This window comes from Mustela nigripes, chromosome 3, assembly GCF_022355385.1.
Source record: "Mustela nigripes isolate SB6536 chromosome 3, MUSNIG.SB6536, whole genome shotgun sequence".
Classification (NCBI taxonomy): Eukaryota; Metazoa; Chordata; class Mammalia; order Carnivora; family Mustelidae; genus Mustela; species Mustela nigripes.
This window is the reverse complement of record NC_081559.1, coordinates 76,222,295-76,247,983: the sequence shown is the minus strand read 5'-3', so window position 1 is coordinate 76,247,983 and position 25,689 is coordinate 76,222,295. Positions and strand designations below refer to the sequence as shown.

The 25,689-nt window shown below is 35.9% G+C and overlaps 1 protein-coding gene across 5 annotated transcripts in view; it reads right to left on the bottom strand.

The window, feature by feature from the left end:
* Positions 1-24,290, bottom strand: part of ITPRID2 (ITPR interacting domain containing 2) — a 37,450-nt gene extending 13,160 nt beyond the window's left edge. For all 5 annotated transcript variants that reach the window (XM_059394286.1, XM_059394287.1, XM_059394290.1 and 2 more), the window contains exons 1-11: positions 23,997-24,290; positions 23,589-23,634; positions 20,592-20,641; positions 19,716-19,772; positions 17,113-17,152; positions 16,928-17,026; positions 15,554-15,762; positions 13,944-14,644; positions 7,701-7,773; positions 3,388-3,476; positions 803-2,011 (exon numbers count right to left, since the gene is read on the bottom strand). In XM_059394286.1, the coding sequence (XP_059250269.1) occupies positions 803-2,011; positions 3,388-3,476; positions 7,701-7,773; positions 13,944-14,644; positions 15,554-15,762; positions 16,928-17,026; positions 17,113-17,152; positions 19,716-19,772; positions 20,592-20,641; positions 23,589-23,634; positions 23,997-24,207 (2,784 nt within the window). In that variant the 5' untranslated portion in view covers positions 24,208-24,290. The remainder of the gene's footprint in view (positions 1-802; positions 2,012-3,387; positions 3,477-7,700; positions 7,774-13,943; positions 14,645-15,553; positions 15,763-16,927; positions 17,027-17,112; positions 17,153-19,715; positions 19,773-20,591; positions 20,642-23,588; positions 23,635-23,996) is intronic.
* Between the last annotated feature and the right edge of the window lie 1,399 nt (positions 24,291-25,689).

The following is a 25,689-nucleotide window of genomic DNA, read 5'->3' as shown; positions in this document are numbered from 1 at the left end:
GCTGAACGCTGGGATCATTACATTACATTGTCATTTCCATTTCTTAAACTGTCTAAACACAAGTAGCTTGGAGAGAGATTTAGAAAGGAAATGTGAAATGCAAACCTAAAGACAATTTAGTTATTTTCAAAGCTTTTTTTTGGGAATTATTTCCAGCCTACTTAACATATCTGAGAGTAATAATTTTAAAAATGACAAGACACACAGACTATTTTTATTCAAATTCACACTTTACCTGATTTTTTCTTTTCTGGGGTAGTTCCAGTCTCTGAAACCAGTGGAAGCAGACTCATTCTGTGCCAGGAGACCCAGCACCAGGAGTCAGGAGATGGAGGGAAAAGTTTAGTCAGAGAGCTAGGAGCAGAACCAGAAGAACGCACTGCGACACAGAAGCCGAGGGGAGGGAAGTTTAGAAAGGAAAAAAGCGGTAAACACAGTCAAATGGCAGAGAAAAGAAGAGAAAGTATTTGAGAGTGAAGATTTTTTATTAATAGGGACAACCTGCCTAAGAAAAAGACCACGGAGAAGAGGCTAAAGAAGGGAGGCTACCCAATGAGCAAAATCTCTTCCCTAGAAGGGAGGGAGATTATGAACAGAGAAATCAACCTTGTTCAGGACTAATTACAGCTTCTCCCTTGATACAGGAGGGCAGAGTATAGGAGGGCAGCAGGTACATGTACATGTAAGTCTGGGTATGTAAGAAAATGAAGCTAAAGTGGATCAGGCCTCATGGGACCTAGCTTCTCAGTGAATTAAGAGGTGTTCAAATCAATGAAAAAAAAAAGATATTTTTTTCTCATACCTGTGAAAGATTCTGCAGTGAGTTTCTAATATCGTGCAATACTCTTCGCAACTGCATCTCGATGGCAGAAGGAGGGTTCGCAGAGCACGCTCGGTAAGGGTAGGCAGCATGTCTATGCGAGTTAGGACACCCAAAAGGGGCACTGAAGGCACTACAAGTGGTGCCTGTTATGTTGGGAACACTGTGAGTGCTCAGAGTTCTCATGTGCTCACACAGGGGCCTGTCCTGCCACTCAGAGTGGACAGAGTGAAGAGAACAGGTGGACTGAGATACAGGTGCTGGAGCATACAGTGAACAGGTAGGAGTCCTTCGATGATGGCATTCCGCTGACCGGTTCACCTCACTCTGAGGGGCTTCTTTCTTCACGGATGACGGAGAGATGAAAATAGTGGATTTAACTGAAGACGGACCATCATGTTCAATCACCTCTTTCCCTAATTCCTGTTCCTCTTCAGGTGTGTACTTATAGGTGAAAGAAGGTGGACTGCATCTGGTTTCCTTTCCTGGGGACAACCGGACATTGACAGAGGATACAACTCTTACTGGGCTCAATAAGGTGGTTGGTAAAGACTGAGACCTTCTTAGAGGATAGCCAGCTTTTGCAAATAAGTACCTCTGTTTTAAGAGATCTTTTGATTTTATCAAGCTACGTCCTACTCTTTGGTGAGACAGACTGCAAACCTTCATTTGAGCTCTTTGCAAAGCTGTATTAACTCTGTCCACAGAAGATGGAGGCCCAGTTGTGTTTTCAGAGCTCTTCTCACTGCATCCAGCTTCAATAGAAGCCAGTGATTTCAGAATATGGTGTGTGGTATAGTGGGCAAATTCGTATTCACTGCTTTTATCCACATCACTTTCAGCACTTGCTTCCCTCAGCAGGTCCACTGGCTGTGCTGGAGAAAAATCCTCTCTCATTTCACTAATTTCAGTAAAGTGACCTCCTGTGCTGCACATGGATTGTGTGTTTCCTGCATTCTCCACAGTCTCACTTTGGGGGAAATCCTCGCTATCTGACCTTTTCTTTTCAGCAGCTATTGCTGCCTTCTCTCTTCCCTTTTGAAGAGGGATGAGTGACTCCTCCTCTGATTCATTAAAATAAGGGTGGTCTTGTGCCGATGGTGTGACAAGGTCTTCACCAAATGATGTGACTGTTGTCTCACTATCACAACTATCAGCGCTACTCCCCATGGCTTGCAAAGACTCGGGAACCTGTGAAAGGAAAACAGGTAGGAAGATGGATAATTCAAATAGGAAGTATCATTAACAAAAACACCAAACTGATGTGATACTTTTGTATCTTCACAATCTCCCACCTCAGTTAAGGTCCTGGTACTACTAAAAACTGTTTTTCACTGACTCTAATTGGCAACTCCTCCACTTTTCCACAAAGATTATTCCAGAATTTTACTATTTTCCTTAGCTCCCCTTTTCAGCACCCATTTCCCTTTCTTCCAAGATATGACACTGAATCACTGAAAAGATGGACAAATATTTCTTAATTTTCTTCCCCAACACCTACAAAAGTTCCCATACCTCTCCCCACCATTCCTTCCTTTCTGTTCTGGAAGAAAACTATCCTTTTTCTCAAAGTTAATCCTCCAGTTTGTGCATCCAATCATATCCTCTCCAGGACTATTATCACTTCACAATTTCATCCCAGATTTTTCGGCATCAGACTGCCCTATTAGAGCTCTCTCCCTTGGCCAGACAACTTCCCTGAGTCATTCTCATATGAGAAAGACACAAAGACCTATCATCTTTATTTGAAAAAGGAGTCAACATTTGTATCTTCTCTTATCATTGATTTGATCTCCATTCATGCTTCTCCTCATTACTCCCTCAGAACCACTCACTCAACCACTCACTTTCCAAAAAGCCAAATTCTTATCTTGCTCATGTCCACAGATCTCCTTTAAAGAAAAGGCTCTTCAACTTCCAGTTCTTCTGCTCACTGGATTATTCTTTCTGAGTCTCTTTCTCTTGTCCATGTACCCCAGTACTAGGTTCCCAGAGTCTCTTTTGGGTCATCTTTTTCTCCTACTCCACATTTCTTTAAAATTTGGTTATAGATATTTTAAACACTTTCAAGATACTTCTGTACCTTTGCATACAAGGGTTCCATATACTATACACAAATTATAAACTCTTTAAGGATAAAGATGTGCCTATTATGTGGGTTATCTAACATTCTAGCATCAGAGTCATATAATATTCAGCAAGCTATGTAACATAGTTACTATTAGTTATTAAATAAAACAATTATGGTAAAATATGGAAACAATTATGGGAAAACAGAAGAAAAATACCAAACAGAATAATGATGAAAATAACCTCTATTTACTGAAAGCCCAAAAATAAAGGAGAAGCTCTCTTTATTTGTAAATGTTCAGTCAGAGAGAGATGTATAATTAGTGAAAACTAAAACTTGTAGTCAAGTGCCTGGATAACATCCACATCCTGGCATTTTTTTATTCTGTAATTTGAAAAATAAAGACTGGACAGATGAGGTCTTAAAATATATAGTTACTGAAAAATCACACGAATATGAAGTTAATCACAGTGCCTACTACAATAGAAATTTTTACCTGAAGATGATTAAGGGAGAGGCAGTCTGTTGAATCTTCAGCAAAACCACTGCTATCAGAGTGCTGACTTGCAGTACGTAATAGATGATCTACCGAAAGAAATGTAGTTAGGCGAAACTACTAAATATGACTGCACTGACAAGAAAATAAATATTACAGATTCCTAACAGGTACATATATTGGTTCCTTCTTAGAAAAATATGCATCCTAATACAAGATGTGGCTTCAAAGCACAGGAGGTTAACTAGAATTCATCCCAAAACAGAATCAGATCTATCAAAAATTCTCAGAATTTAGTTGCTAATTAAGTTCAGTGTTAATGTATTTTGATAAATCCAATTAATGTCTTATCTTTGGAGGACAACTGGCTGAAATGAAGAATCATGTTAAAAAAAATAGAAATCCTGAAGTAAATATGTAAAGTATTAGTAGATATGTAAAGATATTTAGCATTATCTTAGTAGATATGTAAAGATATTTAGCAGATGCAATTAGAAGTTTAAATGTAGTGTGTAAAAAGTTCGATTATTTTCCTAATAAGAAAATGAGACTATAACTAAGGTGGCAAAAATTAAAGAATTTGCATGCCAGAGTACTTAAATGTTTCTGATACTTCAAATGATGCAAACATTTTAAAGTCATGATAATCAATGATTTCCTAACAATTGCATGAAATTCAAATACATTCAACTAGTACATAATACTGTTACTTTTATTTAAAAAACTGTCTGGTTTTTGGCCTGAAAATTCTAATTCTTGGTTAGGATAACCTAAAAACACTTTATAAAGTAAAAAGGCCAAACAGGCACAGCAAGAATGATCACATGCCTATCCACACTGTAAGTGGAGGACGACTTTACAGCTATTACATTTCCTAGGAAAGAAGCTTCATGAGAAAGTCAAGTTCTGTAAGCACCAAGCTAAATAAAATGTTTACCAAATCCACATTCAAGATTTGAATGATAGAACCTGATAATACATTTGAATAAAATCCAAAATCAATTAAAATTCACTAGACTTTGAAAAATATCCCACTGAAGCCTCAGGTCCAATGTAGAGCATCACAGAATAGCATAATTTTTTCTCATCATAATTTAGAATAATTCTGTAGTATTGTTTTTAAGTTAACAAAACTGCATAATGAGATTTAAGAAACTAATCCATACCTTTGATAAGTCTAGGTAAACTGGAACAATTGTGAAATGGAACTGGAATAAGCTGTTACCATGGGTACTAATTATGCATTATATCAACTGAGAGAATGATTAACATCTTACATCAGAGCAGTTATCACCATAATTACATGTTTGCTTGTCTTTTTTTTTTTTTAGACTATGAGTCTTCTGAAGACAGAAACCTTATTTACTCTATTTTGTATCCTAGTACCTAGAACAATTGAACAATAAAATGTTTGCTGAATATATCAATGATAACTTTCCCCTCAAAGCAACAATAAAATAAAGCAGTGGCTTAAAGGATTTAGAAGTGAAACTGTCTATCTGGTTGGGCAAAGGGCAATTGCTGGAGGGTCTCGGGAAGCCAGAGTGACCACCACCACTCAAGGTTCTCTCTGCTGAGATCTGCTTTATCTGTAGCAGTGTACAGTCTGTGTTGAGTTCGCCTCTGTGGTTAGCCTTGAGTTCACACACACTAGGTCAGATTGTAGACTATTTGGGCTTCAGAGCGGGTGTTGGGCAGTAGAAAGAACAAGGAGGCCTGGGTTCAAGTTCCTACTTTATCACAATAAGCAGTAACTTCTCTCTGCCACAAAACAGAATAATTCTTCTATCTCTCACAGGGTTACTTTAGGAACTAAATAGGGTATAAGTGAAACTGTTCTGTAAACTGCAAATCACAATCTATGTTCTTTAGTCACACATTTCACAAAAAAACACAAGATCTCCACAGAAAAAGGTGGAATTAAAAACGGTCAGACCAGGGCACCTGGGTGGCTCAGTGGGTTAAAGCCTCTGCATTTGGCTCAGGTCATGATCCCAGGGTCCTGGAATCGAGCCCCGCATCGGGCTCTCTGCTCGGCGGAGAGCCTGCTTCCCTTCCTCTCTCTTTGCCTGCCTCTCTGCCTACTTGTGATCTCTGTCTGTTAAATAAATAAATAAAATCTTTAAAAAAAAAAAAAAAGTTAGACCTCTGTGATAGCTGAAAAGGTTACATATTATTTCTAATTAAAAACCAGGAAGTTAGAGCAAAACATTAAAGTGAGAACAAAACCAAACCTAGAATTTGTATTTGTCTAATATCATAAAGACACAAACAGAACACTTATATACTCTATATAGGATTAAAGAAAATTTGTATATCCTCAATAAGGAAAATGTTTGATTGCTCTCAATATAGCTTACTGAATGTCAGTTGTGACAAAAGTTGAGTCACTAAACCTCTCTAGGCTTCAGAATTTTTTTTTAAGAGATAGATGGGGGAAAGGGGGTGGGATGCAGAACAGAGGGAGAGGGAGAGAATCCTAAGCAGGCTCCATACCCAGCTTAGAGTTCAATATGGGGCTCAATCTCACCACCCTGAGATCATAACCTGAGCTGAAATCAAGAGTCAGATGCTTAACTGACTGAGCCACCCAGGCACCCATAGGCTTCATCCTAGGACTGGGTATGAGATTAAAATTACTGTAACTTCAAAAGTCCTAGGACTAAAGTGCAAAGTATTTTTATGCATGTAATATATTCATTTTTATTAAACTTGTGTAATGCATATTTTACTAGTGATTCTAATTCTGTAATTATAACCTACGATACTTTCATTATCACATTATCAAAATTTGATAGGCTATATTAAAAAATGATGAAAACACTACATTGCTCCCTCTCCCTCTCATGCATGTAAAAAACCACTGTACTCTTGATTTATAAAAATGTGATCCATAAAAATGTCAACATTTTTACTTGTACCACCAGAGATCTCTTCTTATTGGTTAGAGGGAGAAACTCAGATGTGAATGAATACAAACCATGTTCTGTCTTTGCTACCACAAGGATCTTGATCTTGAAAGATCCTGAAGTACTTACACATACTGTTTTTAATCCCCTTTTTTGATACAGGGCAAGCTATTTTTTCCAACATATTCCATGTCAACCTAACTAAAGGAAAAATTTCTTGATGGCTCTGAACCATGCCTTATAGCTCAGAGACACATGCATATATTTATGGACTTAAAAGGGGGAGGAAAATTAAACAGGAAAAGTTCTTTTTGTGTCTGACCAGAACTATAGTGACCTATCTTGTTTCTTAGTATCACAATGCAATACAACAAAAACTATATGCAAATTTTCTCTTACAAAGTCATTTTAGAGATCAGAAGAGAATAAACATGCAATTTCCTATTCTAGGAACATACATATGAATCCTAGTTTAAAAAAAAACAGGGTGGTTCAGCATGTGTAAGCTTTAAAAATAAACAGTCCTACCTTCAGTGGTCACTTTAACTTCCTTACTTCTCTCTCCTTTTCTCTAAATCTCAAATGCTTTGTGACTTTAAACATCAGACATGTTTTTCTTGTTGCAAATTAAAAGTGAAAGAAATGGATTCAAAGGTTTTGGTCAATAATTAATAATTCGAGAGAAGAACAGTATCTAGAGCCACTCACCTTTGATCCATAGTTTGAATTTAACTTAACTAGCGTTAACCAGTACTGAGAGATTGGTATTTTTTGCTAGAGGCATATTCATGTATATACTTAGCAGACATGTTTAAATAATGAAAAGCAGAGGTGGATAATACAAGTGTGTATTCTGGGGTACCTGGATGACTCAGTCAGTTAAGCGTCCAAATACTGATTTCGGTTCAGATCATGATCTCAGGGTTGAGATCAGGCCTGCCTCAGATTCCACACCAGGCATGGAGCCTGCTGAAGATTCTCTCTCTCTCTCCCTCTACCCCTCCCCACCTCACTTGCACAGGCATGCCCCCAAAAATAAATAAATAAAATCCTTAAAATAAAAAATACAAATATGTATTTCAATCATAACCATGTAAAAAGTAGGCCTCTATCTGTTGCTCTATCACTTCCCATCCAGCCCATATACAGAGCTAAAAAATAATTAAGAGTACAAAGAATGGCATTTCAGGATAGGCAAACTAAAATTATATTATACGCACACAAAAGTCTTCAAGAGGGTACAAAAAATTCTATAACCAAAGTATAATTGAGAATGCATTCCTGTGTTCTTAACCTTCATTTTACACTCACAGGTACTCAAACACTGATAGATAAACCCCTTTTCCAAATCAATTAATAACACTGGTCAGGGGTTTGGGAACTAGTGGATATTAGTCTACTTACCTCTTTTTGACTTTGTGAGACCTAGCTGGTAAGCAGCCGGAATGTGAGGAGCTTCTCCCTCTGTACTTTGAACCTAAAGAATGGTTTTAAGTAGTTAAAACTTTAAAAATCTATAGCAAAGAAAAATATTTCTTGATAATTATTTATTAAACAAATCAACATAAATAAAAGTAGGAACCAAAGCTTTATATTTAAAAAATGCAAAGCATCTTATCTCAAAATTGTGAGAATGCCCCACATCTTTATTTTATGACCTATTTTCCAGTTAACAATAGGACTACAATTTTTAGCTAGCAATGAGAAGTGAATGCATGTATAAACACTTCTTCATTTAAAAAAAAAGCTGCTATTAAATGAAAAATAGATCCCTAAGAAAAACATTCTATAAATGTTAAAATTCCAAATGTAAGGCCAATCCCAGGATAAATGTCAGGACTTTGCAGGAGATCACAACTGATACACAACTGAGGCAATTACAAGTCTTGCATCTTTAAAAAATTGTGTTATCATGCTCCCATTACAAAATTTTATAAAACCCCACAAATTTTGAGTGTCTCAAAAACCATACTTATATATAGACTGCTTTGTCCTAACATAAGAGGTCTTTAAAGATGTAACTTGGGAGTTGTAAATAGAAAACATGTTTTGTCACAGAACTAAAATGTTGAAAGATCTTAACCATAAATCCTCTCTGAAACCTATATTCAGAGAAGTTATCAAACACAAAAAAGTTATTTTTTTATGATATTCCCCCCAACACACCTGCACAACTACATACACACCTGCACAACTACATACTTTAGGAATTTTCAGATTCTTTATTCACCACACCCATCCCATTCCCCAAATACTCTATTATAACTAACTCTATATTGAGATTAAACATTTGGGGAGGGAAAGACACTAGTACCTAACACTGCTCAGTAATGATTAGTACTTAAAATAACAAACAGCATCCTAGAAAAGTAGGCAAACTAGCCAAACAGGGTTTTCCACCTTGAACAAATGAGAAAGCAATTAGCAAACAGGTTTTAGGTAGAACCCTGGTAGTTTTGAGCTATGAATCCATCCATGAATAAGAAATATCCCATAGGAATGACAGTGGAATGACAAACATGAAAAAAATCTCAAAGGTTAAAGATATTATTACCTAATTTAAAAACTGCTCTGATTTGTGGTATATTTGTCTATACAGTTTCGCGAATCCAAGATTTACGAATCTTTGGAGAACTAAAACACACTGGTCCTTTAAAATCACCACCTATAAATTATTATATATAATAGTTTTTACCCTCTTTGTTATTACTGAAAAATTATATATATTTTTTCAAAGCAGCAAACATAAATTCAACAGGAAAACCATTGTTATGTGTGCAAGGAAACAAAATGCATTTTCTTTTTATATTCGACAGAAAGGCTATTATTAGTCTTTATTTAGGCCTACCATACTTCAAAGAGTTTTTTGTTAAAGTAAGAATCAAACAGACTAAAGAAGTATAACAGAAATCAAATGCCTCTTTAATTATACTCTAGGAATCTCTGTTTAGGCAGGGCATTATGACATACCAAAACTATATTCTCTAATTTTTAAATGTAGAATTACCATATATTCCACTCCTTAGATTTATAAAATTAGTCACAAAATAACATGACTTTAATGAATATATATTTTCAATATATATTGAAGATAGTATATTGAAGATATACTATCTTCCACGATGCTACTCTATGGCAAAACAAAACAAAAATAAACTACAAAAACTACAAACTCTATAGTTAGTTCAAAGAAAAGGACCCTTAAAGAAAAGCTGAGAGGATCAGATTTTACTAATAAAATTATTAATGTCAGGATTCTTCTTCCCACTTAATAAAATCATTAATCACTTGTTGAAGACCGAAAATGAAATGACATGCTAGTGGTAACAGTTAAATTTCATAGCTTAGTATGTGTTATTACCTGTCACAGTTGTGTGAAGGAAAGCAGTCAAATTGGAGACAGAGTACAGCACAGAAAATTATGAAGCAAATAAAACCTGGATTTATTTATGTGGCAGGATACTCAACAGTTTCAAATCCTCAGTTCTCATCACTTGGTACAGATTGCCTTTCATTAAATTAACTCTGGCTAAATATTGATAACTGAATTGAGTAATGGAAAACAAGTGTGCAACTACACAATTTCCTTTGGTCTCTGGGTAAGTTTGAAACGTTCCATAATAAAAATTACAAAACAACAACAACAAAAAGAAACAAACAAACAAACAAACAAAAACAACAAACAAACAAAAAAACCCCACCACCCTAAACCAAATGAAAAATCACTTGGTCTCAGTGTTTTGAAATTTAAAACTGTATGAAAATAGCTTTAAAGTAACCCTATATTTTCATTATTTCATTTTTAAAAACGTTTTAACAAAACATTTATTAAAACTGTATCTTTGTGAATCAATGTCCTGCTACCACAGCAGGCACCTACTTTGGTCATTTTTTTTGTTGTTGTTGCTTTTTTAACATGTCACATTTATCCTAAAACATATTTTCCAGGCACAACACTATTGTGCCGTGTTCTATAAAGCAGCAATACATGGAATGTTCTAACTCAAATAACCCTTCCTCTAAAGTTTAAAGAGATAATGTATAGCAGTTTTTTAAAAAAAGAAAATCAAAACTGGAGTTTTAGAAATTCTAATTTTTAAGGACATCTCAAAAAATTCAAATGAAAGCATTATTTTTCTAAAGAAGTAGTATGGAGCTGTACACTAAATGACTTGAGTTCTTGTCCAGTGCTTACACTGTCAGCCAGCCTGACCTTTACCAAGTGGTATGGTGTAGTCAAATGTAGCAAGTTTATACAAAGATCTGAATTTGAGTCTTATTCATGGCACTTGCTGGCCAAGTGGCTTCCCTAGTTTATTATTCTGCATTTGTTGCAAATTTTTATTTTAAAAAAACCTTTCAGGTTTTACTTACAAGGTTTAGTTTCTACTATCAGGTAAATGCTTATATAACAAAAGTTAATTTAAGTCTTTTAGATAAATGTCAAATAAAATTTGGTGGTTAATTGGACTTCAAAAAAACAGACACGGGTACATGTATCGTGTTAGAGTTCATATCTTATTGCATTCTGTTCTATCTAAGACACAAGGCTTGTCTTCAAAACACAGTCAAATTTGGAAGGCTAAAGGAACAACTTAACTATCTGTTAAGTATCTGACTGATTTCAGATTATTTTAACTCAGGCCAATAAATAAAACAAAAAAGAATTCTAAAACCCAATGACTAAAAAATAAGGAGATATAGTAGTTCAACAATCAGGAGAGAGACAGAATTAGAAACACTAAAATTTCAGTAGCTTAAAAAATTATACACACTTCAGGTAACAGTATATAAATTTGTAGAGTAAGACAAAGAACAACCCATTTACAGAAATAAACAGTTAAAAGTTCTCTTTCTTCTAATATTAAAGTATGAGAAATTTTTCCTTGACACCTAAAAAATGAACAATTGCTTATTAAGTAGGATCATTTTGGTTTAACTGTGGATCCTTCATACTACAAATCTATGGCTCTAGACTGTTACCATGATGTACTTAATAAAAATGAGCTATTTTGAGAGGAAACAAGAATCATCTAGGAAAGTCATTAAGAATTAGAAAACTCGAGAGCAGGGTTTTACGACTTTTAGACACACTGAAAATTACAAATAGTTTACAAAACATTTTTTTTTTTATAAGGCAAACTAACTTCTAATTGAAAATAGTCTCTGGCCTTTTATGTATTTTTTCTTAATGTGAGAAATAATCACTCTCACTCTCCAAGAACTGAGTCAGCCTTGTCATCTATTTAATTCCCCTTACGTTGAAGTATTTCCTGTCTTCACTCCTGGTGACTGTCAGAGCTTACCTTTGCCTCAGAGGGATGCACAGTCAGGTCTGCAACATTTTCTCCCACCTAGCTACCCAAAGCAGCTGGGATTCAGTTGATCTGTTTGAGAACTGGTTTACTGAGACAGAAAGGGAGTGTCCTCTAACTTATATTTATTTGCTGTTTTTACAGGAAGAAAGTTCCCAATAGGAATAAAACCTCAAGGGAAAGGAGTTTAAAAGAAAAACAGCAACAACCTACTTTGAATGGGATCTAAAAGTTTGCTTCAATAAGATTGTTCTCTTCATTTGTCAGTATAATTCAAGTCACACTTGGGAGAAGAGGAAATTAAAGAAACACATTATTTCCTTTCTTTATCCATTGTTCTACAAGCTCTCTTTAAAGTTCCCAACGGGATAAAAACACAGTTCTAGAAGGTTTTTATCCATATTTAAAATACATCGGAAGAACAAGGATTTGTTATCCTCAAAATTCCCCATATTTACAATTCAGTCATGGTTGATCATATCCACATATTCTTTTTTTGAAAACAAAAACCTTATATTATTCTTCAACCACCAATGCCTGTAATTTTGTATTTAAAAAAAAAAAAGGTCACTTCCAAGTGACATTACCATCTTCATTAATTGCTTTTGCCAGCAGAGGGAGCAAAAAACCCCCCATAAAACCCCCACACATTAAACCATTAAATGTTAACCTGTCACCAAAGCAGATCTAGTACTTTACAAATGTTTTAAAGACCTTTGTGTATGCTATCAATAATTTTTAAAATATATAGCTTAAAATTCAGGAACTCTAGGAATTAAAAAGCAAGTTAAAAAGTGTCTTCTCATCAGGTCATCTGCATTAGATTTGCAAATATCTAACATAATTTGCTTAAATTTTCATACTCTGCTATTAAATTAAAACACAGAAACCCACTGACATATCTGTCATAGAAAAGGGTCCTTAATGAAAGGCAAATAGTTACACTTTAATTATTAATGGTAGGACAAGTTTGGACCAAAACAAAGTCAAAAGGAATCAAATAGTAAAATAGAACAAAAAGAGGTTTTTTATGAAGTAGTCATCTTATGAACTCATTATAATGAGAAATACATAAGAAATTAAATAGGAGAACTATAAAGGATATATGAAGAAATAAGGGGAAAAGATGCTCACAAATAATGTAAACTATTTCAAAGGACTGCTCCTCTCCCTTTTCATTTTTTAGTTAGAATTAAAATAATAAAAGATAAACTCAAAGACATTCAAAAAAGATAAATAGCTATAAAAACAATACAAATTTTGCAATAAATAAAAAAATCTTCACTAATGTGAGAGATACATACTCAACAAAAGGACATTTATGAGCAGAATCAATTATCTCATTTTTCAACTCCCTAAAATAATGGCATGTGATTCTAAAATTACTGGGAGTTACCACGATATAATTAATGCCATTCTGCAATAATGCTGTCCCTTATGTAACTTTCAGCCATACTCTTCAGCAGTATATGTGTGCCTCAGTTTCCTCATGTGTAATATAAGACCAGCACTGCCTATCTCACAGACTTAAGAGAGAAGTACTTCAAGGATCTTGTACAGTGCCTGCCATAACAAAGGTCTTGATAAACTTCAGTTTCCTGTCTCAAACTATACAGTGCCAATTTTAAGTATTAGCTCTGACCATTCAAAAGTAGTTTTAGTTGACCTCATCAAATGAATCTCTATCTTGCCCAATCTATAATTTATGTAAATGCAGTAATATCTCTAGGTAGGAAAAAAAAAATAACCAAACATTGGTCTTCTAGGCTTGCAGAAATTATATTCAATGGTGTTTCAAACCTTCTTCCTTGAGGTTCCCTCTCCTCCCGTTCAGAAACATACCATCTTTGGGTTCTTCCTAGTCCCATGCCAAAAACCTATCTTTCTCAAAGAAAGGTTTATTCACACTATCCTTTCCAGTAAGATACTTTGAGAAAAGCGTGCCTAAAGGCACATAGAAATTTAGTAGCAAAAAAAGAACTCAAACTTCTCTTTTATTTTAGAGGCTGTTTTTAACTATTATGCAATAGTGATTTTAATTTAAATATACTCTCTCATGGCATCAAAGGGAGAAAGGGGGTTAAAGTTCAGGTATTGTCATGAATAACAGAGGACCTAGAGGAGCTGATGAACTGTCACATTACCCTGGCAATGCATAATCCTGTGACCAATTCTTGGTTCTTGAAACATAGAACTAAAACTTGAGAAGTCAAAATTAGGATGATTTTCTTCTCGTATAAATCTACTAGCTATCTTTGTTTTATAAACATATTTTTGGCATTTTTTTTTCCTAACTCATTATTTGAAACAGGCCTCAGTAATATTTACCTACCTCTTCCATTTCAAAGGAGTCCTTTTGCTGTGCCATTATATTTCTTATGGATGGGATCGTAAGAGGTGCACATGGCTCCTTCTCAGGTGTGGACACATGGGCGCTTTTCACCTCGTTGCCATTTTCTGGCTCACTGTGCCTGGACATGTTGAAATTGTTACCTAAGTCAGATTCTACAATACCAGATTCCTCACCCAGTTTATTCGCATGACTTTGAATTTCTTCACTTAGTTCACCTTCAGTTTTTTGGTTAAAATTCCTATTTGCTTCATCACAAAGTCTATCAACATCAGCATTCTCCATAACAGCTGCTGAACTACCTGATACTTCTTCTGTAACTGTAGCCAACATAGAAGATGAGTCTTTCTTCTTTACAACTTTTTGAGACTTTTGATCATTTTTATTGCCACTTTCTTCCATCACTGAAACATTCGGGATCTTCCCTTTTTCGATTGTTGGGGAAGGACTACTACCTTCTCCTTTTTCTGTTTTATCAACACATAAATTTAGTTTTGATAGTGTTTTCATTAAACGATTTGCAGTGTTACTTCGGGTTAAAGGTGGAGGTGAGTCTGTCTCCTTGTTAGAAGTCACTGAAGACATACTCCCAATTCTCTGGAGGGGAGTCCCAGAGACTTGAGAATATAAAGAAGAAAAGGCATTGGCCACAGTAGTAAGCACTTCAATTTGACGAAAACGACCTACAAAAAGGAAACAACATTAATTATATATATATATTTATCTGTTTATATATGTATACATTACTAATATGTATATGTATACATATTACTACTTTCCAGAATGCCAATAATTGAACTTAGACCACAAAGATCTGGTTATAAAACCAGAACTTTTTTCCTTATCTAACATTTTTAAAAGTTCTCTACATTTACTGGGAGAGGGAGGAAGATTTTTCACTGTAAGCACTAGAATTTATGTTTTAAGAATTTATTTAAGAATTTATGTTTTATGACTTAAAACCAGAAAGAAAAACAAAGTATGACAACTCTGAATAAAACAGAAAGGACCAGCTATTGATCAACAGCTATGATTCTATTTTTATGTCTTTGAATCCATTAAGACTCTTCCAAATGTTCTTTCAAGAAAATGTACATAAGTGTGCATTTTATACCTAATTGTTGGGAAGGGGGTAGGTAGTAATGGATTTATAAACCTCTTAAAGCTGTTCCAAGGACCACCTAGGATCCCGTTTTTTTGGAACTTCTATGCAACAGAAAAAAATAAGATTAATATAAATAAAAATTGGCAAATTAGACATGTTATTTTAGATATATAGAAAAGCACCTAAATTTCACTGACTTTATTTAATAGTAACAAGACTCTCCCCTACTTCTTCCCTTTTTGAACATCAGCAATCTGGAGGTAAGTTTAAGATAAGTACAAGGTTCTACTGTCAGTTATAGTAACACTTAAGAACGAGAAGAGGAGAAAGTTAACTTCTATAAACAGAAAAACTAAAAATTCAGAATAAGTAAAATAGCTATTGTATTAATTTCAATATTTAAATTTCCAGTGTTATTCCTAAAAATTAATAAGGTTTTAAAAAATAAGACCATCTCACTCTGTATGCTAATATTTAAAAACCTTACTTGTTAAAGCATAATTTGGGTTTTCTACTTCCATCCGTTGCATTTGAGCACTCAAAAATACTTTAATATCTATTCCTCTGGCAAATGATGATGAATTAAAAAATCTGGAAGGAATTTTAGAAGCAATATCTGGTTCATCTCGTCCAAATCCAAGATTATAAAGAATTTCTTCAGGATCTTCCTCATAAAGTTCCAACAATTCTGAAACACTACAAAAAAAAAAAAAAAAGAAAGAAAAGAAAAGAAACATCAAGATATAAAATAAGTTTATAGTCCACATCACATTATAAAAAAGAGCTTCTGGTCTTTACGCCAATATTTATTTCAGCATCTTTGTATACTGTGTACTAAATGTGATATAACTCTTAAAAAGAGTCCATTCTTTCAAACTGTTAGGACTGGGAAAAAGAGCTAGTTCCTGATCAGATACTCAGCAAGACTCCCAAAATGATTCCTCACCTTATTTTTTTTGTCATTTTAAAAGAGTCCCAGTAAAGCAGCTAAAACAATTAGAGGACAGCTGAGAGAGAATAAGGAATAAACAGACAAAAGAAATGAAAAGGGAAAACACACTGGGAAGGTGGTAGCACAGAACATTCTGCAGAATTTGAGCTTTTCTGCTATCTTTGGCTGTCACTGAAGATGCAATATAGGTAACAAGCTGAACTCAGAAAGGGAGGGAGGGGCCTACATTCAAATTTTCTCTAACCACTTTCACTCAGGAAGTAGGAGGAGTAAGGAAGGTATGGAGAGAATGGGTTATTCAAAAGGTAAGTTCTTGCTCTGATTCTATAGAGAATTAAACATTTCTTATCTCTTCCTCATAGCAGTGATGATCCACCCTTAGGAGATTTACTGAGGAAAATGTTAGAGATGAAACTTGAACTGAAGAAAATTTCAATTTGTTTCAGAGAAAATGCTCAGATTCCAATACAATAATCTGCGTGACAATTTAAACTGGTCCCACAGGCCCTTGTACTTGCCTATTTTAATATATATTTTGAAGAACTTTGATTTAATATGTTGAAGATAAGTCTATGCTTAAATATCAAACTTTATATTAGAAAGGTTTGATTTTTTTATGTTCGAGTGACTCAAGACCCTAAAAAAAATGGAGAATTTTGGAAGAAGTTATTCCACTATGGACTTCCTCTTTCAAGTTGTTGATAAGGCTCAAAATATTCATTATAACAAGAATTCCAGCAGCATTTGCTGCTTTTTCTTTAATCTTAACTTAAAAAAAAAAAAAGCAATGAATGCAACATTTTGGATTCTTTTTGATTTCATACTATCAAGCCGGATGCAAACTAAAAAAGTGGTAAGAATAGGTCATCTATAACACAATATAACTAGTATAATTTCAGAATAAGTTACCTTGAAACTGTCCCACTACTTTTCCCAGATCCAGTGGAATTCATACTTCTTCCTTTCTGATGAAACTGTAGTCTTCTCTCTTTGGCCAAGATATTATTGCTATAAACAAAATTAGACTATATAAAACCTTATTTTCATAAATGTTCTTCATTTTTGAAAAGAGAACAAACAGCACAGCTACGTACCAGTTTTCAATTTGAGTATCCGTTTCATGGAGGTGGTTGGCTACAGGTAAAAGAACAGATGCAGACCAGAATTGTTAGTAGGACAGTAACTGTGATATAGTCAACAAGAAAGAAGATTAGCCAAATATTACAGTTAAATGCCTACCATCCCAAACTCTTGTCTTGGTTCATTAAATCTGAATCATTAAAAGTCTCACACAGATCAACACAAACAGAACCAGAAACTTCAGGAAATTGTTTTAATTTGTTAGCACTGTGTAAAACAACTCCCTTAACTAAATGTTTAAAATAAAAGACATATAGATAACCAATTAAATTTCTTTAATAGTTTGAAATAAATAAGATACATAGCATCTGCAGTAAATGTGGTTCTAATTAATATATTTAAAAGCTGTTATTAAAGAAGACTTTAAGAGCAAAAACATGATTTAGCATTATTTAAGTGTGGCAACAGTATACATAAATTTCCACTGTGGTTTTTTTTTTAAATATTTTATTTATTTATTTGACAGAGAGACAGAGAGAGAGGGAACACAAGCAGGGGGAGTGGGAGAAGGAGAAGCAGGTTTCCCGCCGAGCAAGGAGCCCGATGTGGGAGTGGAACATGACCTGAGCCAAAGGCAGCGGTATAACGACTGAGCCACCCAGCTACCCCATCCACTGCTCTTTAAAAGGCTAAAAATTCATCCCAGTTACAACCGATTTTTTATGTATCTACTTTGAAAATTTATATTCATTTCAAAATAAGTTTTCTTAAGAAGTTACTTTTTAGTTTTATCCTAGACTTAAACAGATAAGTATTGTTAATGTTAATTTAAAGTGAGTTAAATTGCCTGCATTTAACTTTTATAGACAAATACAAAGAATGGGAATAATTACAAACGTATTTATTTCAGTATGCCAGATTTCTTTTTTTTTACTCCTGATCTGCAAAGCCATGGTAATTTTTTATATTTCTTTGTACATTCACTCAGGAAGGTGCCTAACATATCGCATTCAATAAATATTTACTGAAAGAATGAAAATAGTCTTGATATAATTTTCAGTATTACAACATAATATTTCCATTCTTCTCTGGAACTTCCTTTTAGGTTTTGGTGTCCAATAAACTCAATCAATATGGATAAACAGGCAGAACAGAAATAATTCCTAGGGCAGTGAAAATACACACATGATATAATAATAGATAACATGTCATTATACATTTGTCTAAACCACAGAACATACATGACCAAGAGTGAATCCCAGTGAAAACTATGGACTTCAGGTAATGATGATGCCTCATTACAGGTTCATCAATTGTAACAAATGTACCACTCTGGTGGGAGAAGCTGATAATGGGGAAGGCCATGCATATATTTAGGCAGGAAGTACAGGAGAAATCTCTATACCTCCAGCTCAATTTTGTGAATTTAAACCTATTAAAAAAAAAAAATAAAGTCTAAAAAAATTCCATACTGTGAAATTAAGTCAGATGTGAAAAGTGCTATTTACAGTAACACTGAAATGCATTTTAATAAGGGGCTGACAATATGCTCACTGTACTAATTAGTAAGCAGTAAGTTTAACCTCTTTACAGAGTTTATTCCTTGAAAGCACATTAACTGAAATAATAAAACCTAATATATTCACATATTCTAGAGCTGAAGATTAGAAGTTTCTAAATAAGTAATCTACCATACAGACTGATTCCAAACAGCAAAAGATCAAGGATATTACATTCAATGGATAAATTTACTATTCATCATTATAATTTAAGAGATTTACATTTTAAGTCTTTTATAATTTGAAAAGATTTAATAACATTTTTATTTTAATTATTTAATTTAAAAAGATTTAATAAAATCCTCAATTCTTTTTTATAAAAAGCACACATTCATAACCCAGCTACACAGGTACCAATAATCTTCCAATACCAGTAAAATAACAAAATAATAAAAATGTTTAATTCTACATTGTGGAAAACTTTACTATGAATCTACTGGACTAAATAATAACATCAGTGAAAATTTAAACATGGCACAATGCACTTTTAAAATATTAATGCAGTCTGAAATAGACATCAGCATAATGATTTCTAATTAAATTCTAATAACTCTATTTTGTTTTTGTCCTTTAGTGCTCTAAAAATCTGGAAAAAGAGAAAGGGGAAAAGATAGGAAACACTTGAATACAAAGAGAAAGACAGGCCACAGCTGTAAGTCTGACATAAGGCTACCTCATACTAAAAATAAGCTTCAATTTAGTCTTCTCATGTATAAATATTTAAGTTTCCTTCCTTCTGGTAGGGCAGTTCTTCCCTCAGTTCTATGACCATTGTTTGCCCCCAAACAGTTCCTTTAACCAATTAAGTCCAAGGAAGACAAGAACACTTCACAGTGGTTTTCAGGGCCATTTCTACAAGCATCCTACAAGCTCTAACTAGACTATTAACATATAAAGACTCTGTAAAATGTGTCTGAGCCATTTTCAAGACCTTTAACTTTGGCTCTGAGAACTGTACACCTGAAAGCACTTGTTTTTTTTTTTGGCTTTTTGGTTTTTTTGTGTTTTTGTTTAATTTTAAACCTGTATGAAAATACAGTACTTCCAAACAAATGTACCTTCAGCTCCCAAAGATAAATCATCTTCAAAACTGCCTCCATTTCTCACAAGTACACCTGAAAGAAACATTAGAAGACTCATCCTGGTGTTCTGTTCTTCTAGATCCCCACATGAAATCATAGTTTTAGCTAAAGCAAATTGACCAAGCAAAAAAATAAGATACAATAAAGTATTTCAAACCTGAATGTACTCATCATTCTTATTATATCATTTCAAAAATCAAGTATAAGTTTTACTCTATCGCAAACAAACCATGATTTGCAGCCACGTAAAGTTGTTAAAAGCCCCCATATAGGCTATTTTATACTTACTATGTCTTTGAAGATATTCATTTAGCTAACATCTTATCCAAGAGTTTCATGGAAAATAAGATCCTGGAGCAATCATTTCTTTTACCTCCCTTAACAGTCAGGAACTCAAGCTAGACTTTTCTAATACTATAAATGTTTTTTACATGCCTTGCCACTACCTGCACATTCTTGTTGTACTTTGAACTTTAGAATTCTGTCTTGCACAGGTGGTAAAATTTCAGGTGTGGCAATTTCAGTTAATGTAAGCAAAGAAATGCTGCACTAAAGCTGACCCAGTTCACTTACTATTTTTCTTATATTTCCATACCATATTTCTACATTTCACCAGTCTTCATAGTATCTAACTAGACAAAAATATGAGTTTCACCACTGTGGAAATTCAATAATTTGTTTAAACTATCCACTGTTTATGGTTTACAACAAAGTTTCTTTCTTTTGGCTTTTCTCTCAGAATGGCATAGTTATAAAGTGAACATTACTTTTATAATTTATATATGTATACATTCACTCAAATAAAGTAGGGCTCTCATAAAGAGCATATTTAGAAAGGCAACTTTCTCTTACCCTTGAGCGTATTACTGCTTTGCTCATCCAGTGAGGCTCCCAAAGGGGTACTGAAACCACATAAACATATAAACCTTAGTCTTAAAAAGCTATCTGGAGAGTTGTCACTGCACAATTTTACACTTAAAGGATCATAGCCAAGCAAGCTTCTAATCACAGTTTAACTCTCCTCCCCAAACACAAAAGGAATGCAAGTGTATTACATAAGTAATATCCTACTAACTAAGCAAACACCTATCCTCAAGTCAGTTCACCAGGAATGATTTAATCACAAATTTGATCTGCCAACAGTTAAGAGCAAGAACTATAATTACAAATGATACGAATTAGCATTTTCTTTACAAAAACAGAAAAAAAGAATGTCAGCAGGCATTAAGAAAATGTCTGCTCCCTTCAATCCTTTCCCTAGAAACAAGAAACAGAATTAAAAGAAAACAAATCTTTACTTTCATAAAATTTAAAAGTCAGAGTCTAGTTAGAGATAAGGCTCAACATTTTTTTTTTAAAACATCATCGGTTAAACCTATCACCAGCATTTTAGAACATTGCTCAGTGCATCCCTTACTCCAACTATCTTTTTTGGTCTAAATGAAGAAGTTTAAGATTTTTTTTTTCTGTTTTTAAACTATGAAATATACATAAATTCATTTAACTCTAAAAACTAAAAAGTCGGCTTGAGAATCAACCTTAGAAGCAGCCATTGCTAAAATTCTTTCACATTCTTTCTGTTCAAACACAGATAACTTAGAAATCTTTTTTTAATGTGAAAATGAAAATGTTTTTCATTTCTTTCCCAAAACTAAATTATATTAAGAAACTTGTTTTATTTTGAAAGTTCTGTTTTGTGATTTGAAGCTTTCATCAGTAACAGTTTATACCTGTTAAAAATTCACAATCAGGTATGGGACCATAAAAATATCAGTCTCAAAAAATATTACTGAAATGACAATTTTAATGTTAAAACTTTCTGTAAGCAGTGGCAGTTCTTTGAAAATTAGTGCTTTTGAAATGTAAAAGAAACACAGCTACAATAAAGACAATTAAAAATTTTGAGCCAAGTTTTTTCATATATTTTAATAAAACTGGAATTTATGCCTTTATAAAGTCCTTCTTCTTGCCTGGGCCAGTTCCTTAGGACAAAACACTATATTACTCCTTCTGCAGATTTCTCTACGGGTGGGTGCAGTAAGAGAAAATGGCAAATAAAGAGAATATAACTGCCATTCTCCTTCCGAAACAAGTTTCTCACTCTTAAAACTGCTCTCTTCCAAATTCTCTGAAAAACTATCCTTTCTTCCAAGAAATTTATTTCCACTTAGTCAAAAAAATGATTATCAAAATAAAGATCCCCCTTTAAAGAATGACAAATGGTATCTTTATTCAGGACATGGACAATAAGAAAAAAAAAGTAAGAATGTATCAAGGGGGAAAAGGTAGCTTTAGATCACTTATAATGTATAAAGTAGGTAGTTGCCTAACTCTGAAAAGGATCTTAAACTTACAGAAGAAAAAAAAAAAAAAACTAGAGTTGGATATATCCTAGTAGTCCAATCTGTGATAATATAGCTAACATTACAAGACAATTTATTCTAGCTTTCCCAGGTACAAATGAATGCCCCTTTTGTACAAAATAGGCTCAACTGTAAGGAATAAGAAGGAAATCTACACAGGAAACCTATGAGGGAAGGAGCAGCAAATGACAGAATCTGCCTACATAAAATTAGCAATAGAACTTTTGGAATTTTCAGAGATGGTTTGTCTGATGAATAATATTTACCTCCTGCATTTATCTTACAAGATAAATGTATTGTTCACTTGATATGATCGCATATAATCTTAATTCCTATACATCAAAAAATAAACACAATGTGATTTATCTCTTGCTGTTAAACATTATTTTTGATTCATCTTTAGAGAAAAGGTCCATATACTTCTTCATATCTCGAAGGGTCTAAGACACCCCCAATAAAGGTTAAGGAGTTTTGTACTGAAAAGTGCTTTTTAATTCATAAAATTACTCAAAAATCCAGGTAACTCATCAAAACAGGACATCAATAGAGTAGTGGCCAATATTTTATCTGTGTTTAGGGAAGAAAAATAAGTTGGCATATATAAAAATCACTTCTCTTTCCTCCAAAATACATTTCCCTAGCTCTGTAGGTACCTGAACAAAAGATTAAGAAAAGCCCAAAATAAAATGGCAAATATATGCAGAAACAAACACCTTAACTGAATTAAAAAGTAACATTCTTCATATGAGATTTTACAAATAAGAAACTGGAAAAAAAATTAAAATATAAAACAAGCTCTTTTTTACTGTAGTAAGATTTACTTGCAATATAATTCATCTCCTCTTGTATTTTATCAAAAATTTGTACCAGTTGCCAAAGCATGTAGTTAGATTTATGCCATTTGAATGCCTTCAAACCTCTATTTCCCGTCGTGCATTCCAGTGCCATTTAACAAATACACATCCAAGGAGTAAACTTCAAGAACAAAGCTAGCTGGTTTTATAGCTGTCCAAATAGAATTAAGGCGCAAAAGTAAAATCAAAGCCCAGTTCGTGTTGTTAAGTAAATTAAATTCATCTAAAACACATTTGAAAGGGAAATAATTCCATGACAGATAAACAGATGTCAAAACAAAGGCAAAATAAAATACTGTGTGAAATGTGAAAATCCTTTCGAATAAAAACAAGGCAAGAATAAGAACACTGCATGATTATTTGTTTCAGGTCTCTGATCTCTGATGCTAACATCATGCACAGGGGCTGAAGTCCTAACAACTGTAAAGTCAACACTGTCACCAAATAATCAGCGGTCACAGCACTCCATTTCTAATCTTTTGGAGGAGGAAACTATCCGCCAGCTCACTTTCCGGCCTATAGCTCGCAACGGCCACGGGACCCACAGCCGCTGCGGCCCTAGTGACTCCGCTGGGGAGTGCCATCTCCGCGGATCTCCCTCTGGGACGCGAGCCGCGAAAGCGAACACTCACCGGCAGTCCTTGAGCCATATCGCAATCTTCTCGTTGGGCACGTTTCCTGCGGGGCAGAGTGAGGGGACAGCTCGTTACCAACGCCAGGGGTACTCCCACCGCGGGGTCAACCTGGACAAACCCATGTAGGAAAATCTACTGGGGGTAAATGCAGCCTCAGCAACACGTCTTAGTGTCCATCTGAAGGGAAACGAGATGGCACCGGGGTGTCTGTATTGACTCTGGAGACGTCCCGCCAAGCGCACGCATTTAAAGGTCCAATGTGTCCCCTCTCCCCCGGCTTATCAAGCTCTGGAGGATCTTCCAGAACTCACAGCAGTCGCCCAGGGCGCACGAGACTTTCCCCCGCCCGCCAGCCTGCACCTCCCGGAGTCCTCCGCCCGCCGGGGCTCGGCCGGGTGCACAGACCTCTTCCCGCCGCCGCCGGCAGCTTCGCGCCCGGGAGGTCCTCCTCGTCGTCCTCGTCCTCGTCCTGCGTCGTCGCTTCTGTGGACAGGTCCTCCGTTTCCGACGCCTGCCAGGAACCGCGGCACTTGGCCCAGGCCTTCCTCCTGCGACTCGCCACTTGCCACTCCAGTTCCTCCTCCGCCTCCGCCGACGCCACCAGAGGCCGGTCCATGGCCGCACCGGGGGCTCCGCTGCCGGAGCCTGAGTGAGACACGGCGGCGGCGGGGACCCCCCGCCCCTGCTGTCAGCGCCCAGCCGGGCTGGGGGCCCCGGGAAGCGGTAGCGGGCGCGGGAGGGGGCGGAGGAGGAGGAGAAGGAGGAGGAGGAGGAGAAGGAGGAGGAGGGGACGGGAGGGAGGGAGGGAAGGAAAGGGAGGGAGGGGGCAGAGGGCCGGCGCTTCACATGTAGCCGGCCCGGCGCCGCGCGGGAGCGCGAGTGGCCCGAGCGAGCGCGGCTGAGAACGAGCGCCGGCCGGCCCGCCCGGGTCCCGCTCCCCGCCCCCAAGGCCCCCGCCTCCCGCCTCCTCCCGACAAGCCAGGGGCCGGGTCTGCCGCGGCGCGTCTGCGCGCCCCTCCTTCGGCGGCGTCCCACGCCCCCTTCCGGCCGGGGGCGCGCGGGGCGGAGCGTGGCGCGGCGCGCGCGGAGTGGGGCGCCGGGTCCCTCTCGCCTTGGCCTGCGGAGTGGGCGAGATTTGTTTGCTTGTTTGTTTGTTAGCGATCTTTGTTTCCTGTCAACTTCTCTCGCAGAAAACCTGAGGGAAGGCCAAGCGCCGCTCTTCGCCGCTTCAAAACAAGAGTCGACTTGGGCTCGCGGACTTCACTCAAGCCGCGAAGATGAACGCGCGTGATTGGTCTTTGTCAAAATGTCAAACTGGAGAAGACCAAACTTCGTGAAGTGCTACTTTCATGCTTAAGAAAGTTATTTATCGTGGTTTTGTTACGTATGAAAGTGAATTGAGAATGTTTAATCTGAAATTCCACAGTGAAGTTGGATAAAGATGAAGGAAAATAAGAGCAAGGAATGGCTAGGAAAATGTAGAAATATTTGCTTGGATTTTGGTGTTTACAAGATGCTTCAAGAAACAAATGATGTTAAAGTTCAGAACTCTCTTAAAAATGCGTTTGGTCATCCTCCCCCCCCCCCACCCCCTTTTAAATCTCATTTAGTATAAAGACCAAAATCCTATTCAAATATCACATAGCGACTTACGATGGTTTACCAATATCTACAAGACCATATCAAAAATCGAAACTAACTTTCCAGCACCACCATTATATTCTGGGCCTATGTAATGTGTGTACTGTGAAACTAGAAGGGGTGCTAGAACACTGTTACTAGCATCTCATTGTCTTGAAATTTCACTTTATTCTTTTTCTGAATCTTAAAAGACTTTCCATTCTTCAAGAGTCTGTTAGCAAAATGCCAGTAACGATGTAATAATGGCTCTACAGAATAGGCTAGAACCTAGTCCCCTGTAGGAAAGGTAAGCAAGAGAGAAAGGGAAGTAGCTGGAGAGGAGGTTCTGAAAGGGGTGGTAAAAAACCACACACAACAAAATATGCCGTCTTCACATTTTCATTCTGGGCCCTGACCGATACCACCATTTTCATTTGGGGCTCTCAGCTTCAACTCCATTATCCCCACGTGCTGTTGC